At 39.9% G+C, this 11809-nt stretch overlaps 2 protein-coding genes across 2 annotated transcripts; both read left to right on the forward strand.

The window, feature by feature from the left end:
- Positions 1–687: 687 nt before the first annotated feature.
- On the forward strand, positions 688–7680 carry hyal2b (hyaluronidase 2b). The gene is made up of 4 exons (XM_003973295.3): positions 688–3831; positions 4282–5261; positions 5371–5460; positions 5539–7680. Exons 2-4 carry the CDS (start codon positions 4311–4313, stop codon positions 5926–5928), a joined length of 1431 nt encoding a protein of 476 aa, XP_003973344.2. The 5' UTR covers positions 688–3831; positions 4282–4310; the 3' UTR covers positions 5929–7680.
- Positions 7681–8062: 382 nt separating this feature from the next.
- Positions 8063–11614, forward strand: abhd14a (abhydrolase domain containing 14A). Its single transcript, XM_003973296.3, has 5 exons — positions 8063–8347; positions 8772–9053; positions 9178–9293; positions 9752–9987; positions 10765–11614. The coding sequence occupies exons 2-5, from the start codon at positions 8791–8793 to the stop codon at positions 10945–10947; spliced, it is 798 nt and encodes a 265-aa protein (XP_003973345.1). The 5' UTR covers positions 8063–8347; positions 8772–8790; the 3' UTR covers positions 10948–11614.
- The last annotated feature ends 195 nt before the right edge of the window (positions 11615–11809 follow it).

Genomic DNA, 11809 nt, shown 5'->3' on the forward strand with positions numbered 1-11809 from the left:
CTGCGCAACCATTCAAACCTGTGGATCTCACCTCCTTTGTTTGCTACCCTTCTGTTCCGTCACATTTGTACAGTGACCTTACATGTTTATGTTTTCATTTTCTTTCTTTTCAAGGTATTTAGTAAATTGTGAGTTTGACAGGTGCTAAGGGTTCCTGGTAGGTTTCACTTGTAGCTTCTATTGATGTTCACAACAAATAGCTACCAAGTTAAATACAGTACATTTGAAAGACACTCAGGCTTGTGACTGTTTTAACTTATATGCTCACCATTAAGTGACTACTACTCAAATAGTACCTTTAAATAAAGCCTCTTTCAATGCTTCAGTCACATCTCATTCTATTTAATCAATTGTAGATGAAACATTACTATTTTATCTGTCGAAGATTCAATAAGTACCTCTTTTTTGCAGCTCTATGTACTTTGATGAAGATGGTGACTTGGCCCATGAATTTTATGAAGAGACAATTGTGACAAAAAATGGACAAAGAAAGGTTAAACTGAAAAGGATTTATAAAAACCTAACACCTCAGGTGAGAATGGCCCAATCCCTGTGAATAACTTCCATCTCTAAAAATGTTTCTGTTCTTTGAGTCTGAATGAATCTGTCTTCTGTGTTTCCAGGGAATCATAAAGCTGGATCACCCCTGTATTCATGTAGATTTTCCAGTCGTGCTCTGTGAAGCCTGATACGAAGCATGTCAGACTGTCCACTGTATCGACTCCGTCCCGAGGTTTCAGCTGGAAGCTAGACCCACCTTTTTTAATAACACGATCTCTTGATGTTTTCATGCCCTTCGGTGGACATGCTGGTGCAACGTGTGCTGAGCCTCTGCATGTAATCTGTTTTTGGCTGATGTGCAGTTAGACACAGATAAGCTCACCAGTGGGGACCTTGTTGATTTTGCCATGTTGACAAAATTTCCTCAGTTTACAGCTCATGGCTTTTATGCACATGGAAAAGTTTGAGAATGTGTCTGCGGTGTCATGCGATGAATATGTGAGTCGTCGCTACAGCTGGTTTTCTGGTGTGACTTCCTGTACAATGAGGATGATCTGACCAGTTTAAGTCTCTGTCACGGACAGGCAGCGAACAGGAAATTAAAGTGTGCACTTCAGTGTTTTTGACACTATCACAATCTGTTTTGTTCTGCATGGTAAAAGGAGTAACAGCTGACAGCGACAATCAGTGGTCTGCAAAAACAAAATTGGCTAATGGTGGATGGACTGGAATTGAGGAGCGACATTTACACAGCAGTCAGTCCTGCAACAGACCCTGTTGTTTGATTTTGCTGCTCTGATGTTCTGTGTTTCGATTTTAATTTATTATCTTTTTTAAATTACAGTTTGAAATGCTAAACTGTCTCATTACACTTTTTTTTTAATTTTAAAAATGCCGTTATAGTTGCGCAACACATTAAAGCATTTCTTCATAGATTTGCAAGTTAGTTATCATCAGCAATCGTGGAGGGTTAATGGACAAGAAACCCAAAGCTGAAGTGGAAAAAAGAAGTTAATTAAAGCGTAGAAGTTGGAAGAAGCTATGTAAACGGTGTCTAGATCTGCGGTTCAATAGTCTCAGTTTCAACTCATGTGAAGCAGACGTTTGTGTGAGGCCCGATTGCCACTTTTGTCAAATTCTGTTTTCTATTGCTGATGGTTTCAGTTCATAGGCAGAGGTTATGGACAATAAAAAAGGGTTACCAGAGCTGTTGATTCATCTAATGGAAATAATTGAATATAGCCACCTGTCCTGGCGGCTGCCAAGACTAACCATTGCTGGGCGCTTGACTGCTAATAACTCATGGACGACACGTGGAGAGAGAAGGCGGCCATCAGTGGTCTGCATGGGAAAAACTTTCCACAAAGCTATCTTTGATATTGTTCCCCTGGAGGATCAGGCAGACTCCAGTCTACGTTATTGCTTCCATGAAGGGACTGCTTGCTTTTTTATCTGAGTAAGTATTTCTTCAGCCCCATCTAGAGGGAGACTTAGTTGTGCAATTACTTGTTGTTTATCTTCACAAAGCTGTAATAATACATACAAAGCATGTAATGCATGGCGGTATTGAGTCTAAGGAAAAAGGTTTGACTCAGCAAACCACACGCTGTCTGGTTTAGCTGACACGACGCCCGAGGGGCCCTGCCGATATGAAAGCAAAGAAAGTATTTTTATAAATCAGGTGCCGTTTCTGATCTGTTTTACTACAGGACAACGTGTCCAAATGTTGGGCCACAGCAGAAACAAATCCCATCCAAGAGAATTATTCCTAAAGCATTGAATTTCTGTGGTGTCATGTTCCTGCGGCCACAATCGGCATGTAACCAGTCTGGATCCACATTTAACGCTGAGTCCTGCAGATGATAAAGGGTTTTTAAAATTAACATACTGTGAGAAAGTGTTATAAAATAAAATGACTCTTCAGCCTTATGATCCGCTAAATGCATCAAAACCACATCAGGCATTTATTTGTCATCCCTTGAGGATGATGATAAATGGAAACAAGCTGACTTTTATGTTTTTCAAATTCTGCTTTCTTGGTTGTGCAAAGTCCCAAACTGGGTTTTCCAGTGCCAGTTGGTCGTAGGGAAGCTGGTCCAAAAAGCCTCTTACTCTGAAAGGAAAAGTATGCGTGTCTGCAGCAGAGGTGGAGTCTGACGGAAATTTAAATAGCAGTCGCTGGTGGATTCAATACAAATCAAACATCTGTCTTTGTCTCTGCACATGATACTGAGGAGCTTCATGGCAACCTAGGCAGCTGCATTCACACATTTTCTTCAGGAAAAGGTTCCAGGTAAGAAAACCAAATAGTCGTCTCATCTTAACCACGTTATCCCTTTCAGGGTCAAATTTAGGGTACACACTGGGCGAAGGTAGGGTTCAGTGCAGGGAACAATACGAGCATTTGTGGGTTCGGGACCTTGCTCAAGGGGACCTCGGCAGTGCTCTGAAGGTGTTCTGGCACCTTCCCCTACCGCTGTACCACCAATTATATTTTCAAGCTCAAATATGACGCAGATACACAAATATAATTCTGTACCAAACAAGCTTCCATTGCTTTTAAGGAATAAGATTAGTCATTTTCCTGTTGAAATGGCATCACAGAAAATCATTTCTTCCCTTTTTCTTGCATACCAGAATCCAAACCCACTTCTATTCTTATTTGTCTGATTCTTTTTTAACAGCATTTGATGTGATCAAGCCACATGAAATTTGCATTGTATGTGCAATTACTAAATATAAATTATATAAAAATATTGTAAGCACTATACATATACTATGTGTTAGTAATAACATAAATCAATATGTATAGGAATAATATATGGAAGTTATATGTATTGTAAGACATTTAAGAACAGAACAGGCAGCCTGAAAGTCTCCAATAAAAGAAAAAAACAAAGCAAATGTACATTTTTTTATTTGTTTTTATGACACATAGGGGAATGATAAATTGTAAAATGCTGTAATGGACAGAGAACTTTGAGAGTTTATTTGGGGACGTACAGGCATTTCTCATGATATGAATATCTCAACCTAATATTACTAGGAATGGGAGAAAGGCGGTAACGCTCGCTCTTGGCGCTAGGGGGCGGTATAGGCGCGGGGTAACTGATTCTAACCCGCCCTCAGAGGAAAGAGGAAGCCAGCGGCGAAATTGGAGTTTCACGTTCTTTAAATGTTCTGAAGTCGCGCCTGGCGATGTTGATGATCCTCGACATGGATTAAGCGAACTATGACTTTTACCTCTCACATGGCAGGGCCGTGGAGAGGGAGCTTTTCCGGTGGTTACGCGAGTCGAGTAGGCCCACGTCTTCAGCTCCATCGAAACAGGTCAGACTGGCGAAGAAAGAAGAGACGTTTGCTGACTTGGCGTCGCGCAGTTTCATTGAAACTTTTAGCCCCTCGGCTCATTGTCGTTAGCCCGCTCGGCCAGAACGATCAATGCACCTTTAAATGCCGTTCGAGGAATTCAATGTATTGAGATAGTAACAAAAAAAAAGCTACTTTGGATGACATTTTTTTTCCAAATCAAGTTCCGCTCATGCATGATTATTCCCGAAGCGATGCGATTAATTTAACCTCAATTATTTATAATGATAAGGAATTGTCACCAACCTTAGCCACGTCTTACAAGCTATTTAAAATGCAACAATCCTAACCTTACGTAATCTCCCGTTCTTGACCCCCTTCCAGATTTGGGTCTACCTGTGACTGTTTCTGTGCACTCCTCCACTAGTCACATTGCTGACTAATCTCAACAGAACTCTGTTCATTTTCCAGGGAAAGAAGAGGAACGGTGTGCCTTGGCCATGGAGGGTATTTTCCATCCCCTGCACACTACAGCTGTTCAGCTACTGTGGCTATTTCTTAATTTATTTACATCCTGGACGGTCTTGTGTTCGGCCGACCCCAAGCCTGCGCGATGGCCATTATATCCACAGAAGCCTGTTCTTCTCGCCTGGAATGTCCCGACGCAAGAGTGTGCCCCACGACACAGTGTATCTTTGTCCCTGGATCATTTTGATATTGTGGCAACCCCCAATGAGGGCTTTGTCCGCCAGAACCTCACCATTTTTTACAAGGAGCGACTTGGTTTGTATCCGTACTACGAACATAGTGGCACTGCAGTAAATGGAGGCCTGCCCCAGCTTGCCAGTCTCACTGAGCACCATGAAAAGATGCCTGAAGGGATACAGAAATATATTCGTGAGCCACAGGCAAAAGGATTGGCCGTTATCGACTGGGAGGAGTGGCGCCCTTTGTGGATCCGAAACTGGGACATGAAGGATATCTATCGAAGTAAATCCCGTGAACTGGTGGCCAAAAAGAACCCAAGGTGGACGGTGGAACAAGTGTCCAAAGTTGCACAACAGGAATTTGAGCTGTCGGCTCGCAAATTCATGCTGGAGACTTTAAAATATGCCAAGAATCTGAGGCCTAATCAGCTGTGGGGCTTCTACCTGTTCCCAGATTGTTACAACCATGACTACAAGAACAACCTAAAGAACTACACAGGCCACTGTCCTCCGTGGGAGCTCGATCGAAATGATCAGCTCAACTGGCTGTGGATGGAGTGCACGGCGTTGTTTCCCTCCGTGTACATGGAATCTGCACTTCGCTCAACAAATTATGGGCGCCTCTTTGTACGAAACCGCGTGAAGGAGGCAATGCGGCTGGCCTCTGTCGGCGACGGTTTGGCACGTCCTGTTTTCGTTTATACCCGTCCTACTTTCATCAATCAGATGACCCCCCTGGCTGAGGTTAGTTGGCACGAGTAATTTCCAAGTACTGGGGCCTCAAAGGCTTATTTTTAATGTGCTTTTCCTCGCCGTTTACCTTAAAGTGAGCTGTTTGTCCACACATTTGTAGACGGACCTGGTCTCCACCATCGGTGAGAGTGTTGCGCTGGGAGCAGCCGGTATAATCTTCTGGGGTGACAGCTCCTATGCCAGCAACAGCGTGAGTATCATCAATCTGGGCTCATTAGGTCTGAGTGGATTAGTGTTAAATGACGTTCACTTTCTTTTTGCTCCACAGGCCAGCTGCTCTATCCTAAATGAATATCTTAAGGGACCACTGGGTCGGTACCTACTGAATGTGTCCACCGCTGCAGAGCAGTGCAGTGAGAAAATGTGTAAAACCCACGGCCGCTGTCTGCGTAAAATACAAGACAGCGACGTTTACCTCCATCTAAGCCCTTTAACACACAGTATCAACAGTCTGGACGGCCACCTTAAGGTGACCGGCACCCCTGGCCAAGCAGAGCTGAACCATTTTCGCACACACTTCTGGTGCCAGTGCTACAGTGGCTACAGCGGGGAGGCCTGCAGTCAGAGGGAAAAAGGAAAGAACAGAGCTGCCTCTTTCCTCGGGCCTTGGCCTCTTTTCGTGTTGCTCCCTCTGGGGCTTCTCTTTCTTCTGCAGTGAGTAACCTGAGAAGCCAGAAGGCTTCTCTACTTCTCTCAGAGCTTAAATCATAGCGGGACAATAGTAGTAACCTCTCTGTACATTAATAGTCGAGTATTTTCGGGAGGAATCAGTCCTGCCACCAAAAATCTTCCGATATAAAAGGTGATTTGTGTCACAGCAAATTGATTTTTTAAAGGAATATTTGTCTGATATGCTGCCCTACAAAGTTAGAACCATTTATTTACAGACCATTTAACTTAGAATATCTCTAAAAGGCCTCTATCAAACTGTTGATATATTATAGCTCAGTCAGTACCTCGTGTTAAAATAATGATTTAGATTTTTTTTAAATGGATGAAACAACCAACATTGCTGGGATTAAGGGACAGGTTGTGTTTTCTGTTGGTGTGTTTTACATTTTCTTAATTGCTGGATTTAGAAAAAATATATATAGTAATGTCATTAAATAATGATTCATAACAGTGACAAGATAGAACAAATTGATTCCTAAATCTTTTATTAGAACAACTTGACTGCCAGTTTTTGTCACATTCTCTGGCTTAACTGGGCAAGAAATTGTTCTTTTTCTTTGTTTACAAGTTGCAACTATTAGGATTTTTTTGTCTTATGCTGGGCACCGTGCTTTATACTGATATTGAATCCATATGCTTACTTTTATATAAATATATGTAAACAGGGAAAATGTATATAAACTCACATGGATATCACTGTGAAAATAAGTTAACGGTTGTTATATTTGAAGGGAAATTTTCTTAGATCCTTAAAATTCAACCACCGAACATTTAAAAAAAAAATCTTTATTAGGTTCAGAAACATTACAGAACTAGAATTTTGTGATTCATACCTTGATACATGTTATTGTTTTAAATTTGTAGAAAAATCCCATAATTTCTTGTCAGTAACATAATTACATTTGCAGTACTTTTCTTACCTTGACTTATTAAAAAAAGATGCAATGGTACTTTAAAACAGGTTAAGTTGTTAGGTTAATGAGTTTTGTCTTGATTTTTCTCTGCCTCAGAATTGCAGTACTGGTCACACAGGTAACACACTAGTCTAGTTTGATGGCTCACATCAGCTTGTCGCCTGCTTGTGAGAAAATTTGTATTTATACATATAACTTCTCTATTTATCTGTTGTATTGCTACCTAAGAAGACTTGCGTAAGAGGCCAATGTTTTATGCTGGGTTTCACAGACTGTAAAGTCGGAACAATTCGATGTATGCTGCAAACTTAAAATCTTGCACTTTAACTTGTGTTGAGGTGGATTTGTCTTATTTCATTTTCACTCTCTCGAGATGAAAAGTTTCTTTACTGTTGTGTCGGTGCATTGAAATGTATTACAGTGCCTATTAATTTCAGTTTGAGTTACTTTATAGCCACTGTGAATCTCACCTAAAATGAACCTGGTGCATCTATGATTCCTGTAATCTATTCCAGCTCCATTTGCACTGTAAGACTAATCAAATGCTTCAATTGAATGTGATAATTTTCTGAGCATAGTCGGTTTTAGAAACTTAAATCTGACACAGTCACATATGTATTGTAGTGTAGAAGGGGAAAACATGATGTTGCTGAGTTTTATTTGTACCATTTTTATATAATTTTTCAATTTATACTGTAGCAAAGTTGTTGGTTTTTTTTAATTGACTGCACAGTAGTACTAATATTAGCATCTCAAATTTGCTCAAAAATGTTGATAATCTGTTGGAAATTGCTGTTTAACCTGAAATAAAACATTAGACTAAACATATGTGGATTGTGTCATAAATGTACGCCTTGTACACTTGCAATAGATAATGTAAGAAAACTGTAGTTACCTGGAGGATGAATTTACAATCACAATGTTTTAACTTCATACCATTTAATCCCCACCACCTGAAAAGTTTAGCCTTAACATTTAAAAAAAAAAAATAACGCCTTGACGTTTTCAAGTTTTGTGTTTAATGTTAATATACAAATTCGATTATTCTTTTAAAAATATTTCATGATTATTGGTAAATTACAGTTTAAGATTTAAGTATTTAATCAAAATTGCTTCTGCACATTACTGTCAAACTGGTTCCGCAATCCTGCGACTGTACTAGGAAATGACGTACACTGCGGCGCGGTGTTGTGTGCAACTGATAATATCTTCCGGTAGGAAACATGAGATTTAGAAAGAGACTGATGTGATCTGCGCCTGATTGCCAGATTGTATTTACATCATATATCTTCTTACCGGAAGATTTCCGCTCTTTTCAATAAAAAATTGTGAGCAACTTCAAGCAAAAATTAAAGGTATTTACCAACCAACATCCACGTTCTTATTGCAATTTCCTATCGTTACTGACAACATCCAGCAATGCGGAAGATCTGACGGTATAACTGAGCCTTCTGGCAGTTGCCCTGGCTAACACCATTCTCCTTGCTGTGGGTAAGTTTACCGGTGGCATAACATACTTAGGTAACTTAATTAATCTTCTACAGCAAAATAAATGTTGCTCAATGAAGAGCGCAACAGTTATTTTTCAATGTGATTTGCCAGTATGTTTGAGCTAAAAATGAAAATCTTTGCTTCTTTATTATACTGTCTGTTGTTTCACTGTAGGATTTCCTAATACCCAATCAGAAGATTACATTTATTTCTAATTTGCAATTGCAATATCAGATATTAATTAATTCTTTATACATAGAGATAATATTTTTTTTAGCACTGTCAAATTTAATTTACAATCCAAAACCCCTAATTTTTCATGGAAAATCTTTATTTTCCATTAACATACAAAGCAGAGATTTGACCCCTGTAGAATGTGGCTTTTACCATATATTGCTAAAGATGCCTTATCCCTATCTCTTAGGTCATTCTTCTTGTTAAATATGAATTTCTTGCGAAATCGTCTGGTGGTACTGGGCCTGGTATTTTTGGCAACGCTACTTCTCTACCTGCTGCTGCCAACGATTCGCCAGGGCAGCATGGAGCCATCTCTTGAAGCACAAAGAATGAGGCTGACAGCCACCTCTCACCCTGTGCTTCCTACCATCAATGTGTCAATCCACACTGGTCAGCTACCAGGGGATCCTCCTCTGTTCTTCAGAGAAGCTCTGCCTGTAGATGCAGCAGGACAACAGATATTACCAAAGTAAGTCCTTCAGGGGTAATTCATTATAATATATATCAATCTTTTTTTAAGTCAGTTATCTATAGAAGAACAACCACTGACAACAGTTTTCTTATGCAAAGCGCTTCTCTTAAATTGTGCGCAGGCTGCAGGTGGTCCTTTTGCATGGTCAGGCCTTCACATCCAAAACATGGGAGGACCTTGGCACCATGGCCCTCCTGGCAACTAATGGATACCAGGCATTAGCCATGGATCTGCCAGGTATGCATATAGTTAGAATAAATGAAATGGGTACTGATAATGCTGGTTAAAACTATATTTATTGTGCTGTATATCTTTTTTTGAACCTCACAAGCGACCTGGCCATTACAGATACCCTAAGAAAAAAACATTTTTAATAATCAGATAAGTTCTAGTAATTTTTCAGGTCAGTTAAAGTATTTATCAGCTCAAGTCACTCTTCATGTTTAGGGGGATAAACATGTTTCTTTTGATTAGCTTACTTTAGAGGCATTTGTGTAAATGATTTGGATATTGTTTAAAATATTTGGACCATTACATTTTTGAAAAAAAATCAAGGTTGTTAAGATCAATGGGAACTGACATCCCTGGTTAGAATAACCTAGTGTTATAAATGGAACTTCTTTATTATTACTAGGTCTAACAGAGAATCAACTGTCTGTGCTCTTTGATCCAAAATGATTTTATTTTTCTTGGAGGTTATGGAAAATCTCCAGATTCAGTGTCTTTGAAGACTGACCAGAATCGAGTGGACCTTCTTTCAAGATTTATGGAGTCCTTGGGTGTAAGGACAGCGGTGCTGGTGAGCCCCTCCATGAGCGGACATTACTCCATCCCCTTCCTCATGAAGAACAACGCTCAGCTGCGTGGCTTCATTCCAATAGCTCCAGTCGGTACCAGAAATTATACTCCACAGCAGTACCAAAATATTCAGGTGAGCACTTTGAGATGCTGGTCATGAATCTGAGCAGGAATAACTCACAAAAATATGTTATTCGACAATATGATTTGACGGCCTTTACTGAGAGTTGTTTAATTGTTTGGGTGAATTGCGGTTCTACACTGAGGCCTTAACAGATAGAGCCACTAGAGGGCGATACAACACCAGCGAGGTTTATAATCGCTTCCTGATCTTAAGTTTTCTTTAGTGTGCGGAAATAGTGCGTGTTATATTTAATATACGGCTCAGCAGTGAGTTCGTATTCAAGTTCCATTAGTTGTCATAATAGTTAATTTTATTAGAACTAATCTTTTGAGAGTGCACCAAAGTGACATTTAAAAAAAAATAAAATGCCTTTATTCCGATCTATTCTGAGATCAGCCTGAACAGATGACAAGAGTGACAAGTGCACAGCCGTTCTCGTTCTGCTGGGTGTTGTCCCTATAAATTCTTGCTAGCCACCTGTCAGCGTGATTGTCAACAGGCAATGCACATTTGCATATTTAAAAGTGAAGGCATGTCTGGATGTCTTGTCACTATCACATCAAATAAACAGCAAATTCAGGGGATTCTTACATTCTTGTGCCCTGTTGCTACAACAGCGCTTGTCGTCAGATCATCATGACTTCCTCCTCCTGTCCCTCCTGGGATTATTTATAGGTTTTTATGCAGGAGCTGCCAATAATGTAGGCAGCCACAGTAAATGCATGTGTGAAAGCATGTGTAAAATCAGTAATCCGTGCGCCACCCCCTCTTTGTGCTTTCCCTCAGACTCCCACTCTGATTGTGTTCGGAGCTCTGGACACAAACCTGGGGGCCCAGTCCCACAAGAACCTGATACAGCTCCCACATCACTCTGTGCTGAAGATGGAAGGAGCGCGGCACGTCTGCTACATGGAAAAGACCAGAGAATTCCATAAAGGATTGATCGAGTTCCTCGGTACATTGAAGTGAGGCGTGTGGCTGAGGAAGCTAAGGGGGAAGAGATTAGAGATGAGGCAGTTACCTAAGTTATTCTGTGGATGCTTTCCATTTTGCTAAATAAGTATTAAGGCAGTAACTCTCCTAAATACAGTACACACGTGACATAGATTAAATAGCATGCAATGTTTTAGTAGAGGTCACGGGTAATGCAGAAGTTTCGGTTGAATTATGTGTGGTTTAATTCCAGTTCCAGCAAAAGTACCCCAATATACAGTATGAGCCAAGACCAGTCAACATCGTAATCTGTATATTTGCTGTATATTTCATTTTATGTGGCGACATCTTTGCCTAAAAAATACATGGTTTTATGGAACTGTTTTATTTATTCTAGTAGGGGGAACGAAGGTTACTGTAAATATGGATGTTTCAGAACTTCATTCTGGTTCATATCTGACTAGTCTATGTACATGAACAGTGTATTTATCCCACTGCTGAGCAAAATATGCAGTCATCAAACTGTTAGTGCAAGAATGCAGCCCATATAAAATGATGAAAAGGGTTTATGTATATAAAAGTACAGTTATATGTAATATATTTGAAATAAGCTTGGACAATCCTGAAAAAACCCCATTAATGAGTATATCATATGAATAAAACAAAAAGACCCTGATTAAAATGGAAATGTTGAATATAAATATATACATATATGTGCAACTTTTTTAGAGTCCACTAGTTTTAAATATTATTTTATTCTCCCGTGGCCCCATTAAACAGAGGCAGACAATGTAGGTATTATTATAAGCAGTGGTGGTGGTAGTATCTCATTTTATTGGTGACATTTTTGTCTTGAAATTTACACATAATTTATTGGTTATTTTCAGACACTCCAGAG

The sequence above is a fragment of the Takifugu rubripes genome, chromosome 19 (genome assembly GCF_901000725.2).
Source record: "Takifugu rubripes chromosome 19, fTakRub1.2, whole genome shotgun sequence".
Lineage (NCBI taxonomy): Eukaryota > Metazoa > Chordata > Actinopteri > Tetraodontiformes > Tetraodontidae > Takifugu > Takifugu rubripes.

Coding starts and splice junctions, on each gene's coding strand:
- hyal2b (XM_003973295.3), top strand. CDS start 4,311: ATGGAGGGTATTTTCCATCCCCTGCACACTACAGCTGTTCAGCTACTG. Junction 5,262..5,370: donor AGATGACCCCCCTGGCTGAG/GTTAGTTGGCAC, acceptor ACACATTTGTAG/ACGGACCTGGTCTCCACCAT. Junction 5,461..5,538: donor GCTCCTATGCCAGCAACAGC/GTGAGTATCATC, acceptor TTTGCTCCACAG/GCCAGCTGCTCTATCCTAAA.
- abhd14a (XM_003973296.3), top strand. CDS start 8,791: ATGAATTTCTTGCGAAATCGTCTGGTGGTACTGGGCCTGGTATTTTTG. Junction 9,054..9,177: donor GGACAACAGATATTACCAAA/GTAAGTCCTTCA, acceptor AATTGTGCGCAG/GCTGCAGGTGGTCCTTTTGC. Junction 9,988..10,764: donor AGCAGTACCAAAATATTCAG/GTGAGCACTTTG, acceptor GCTTTCCCTCAG/ACTCCCACTCTGATTGTGTT.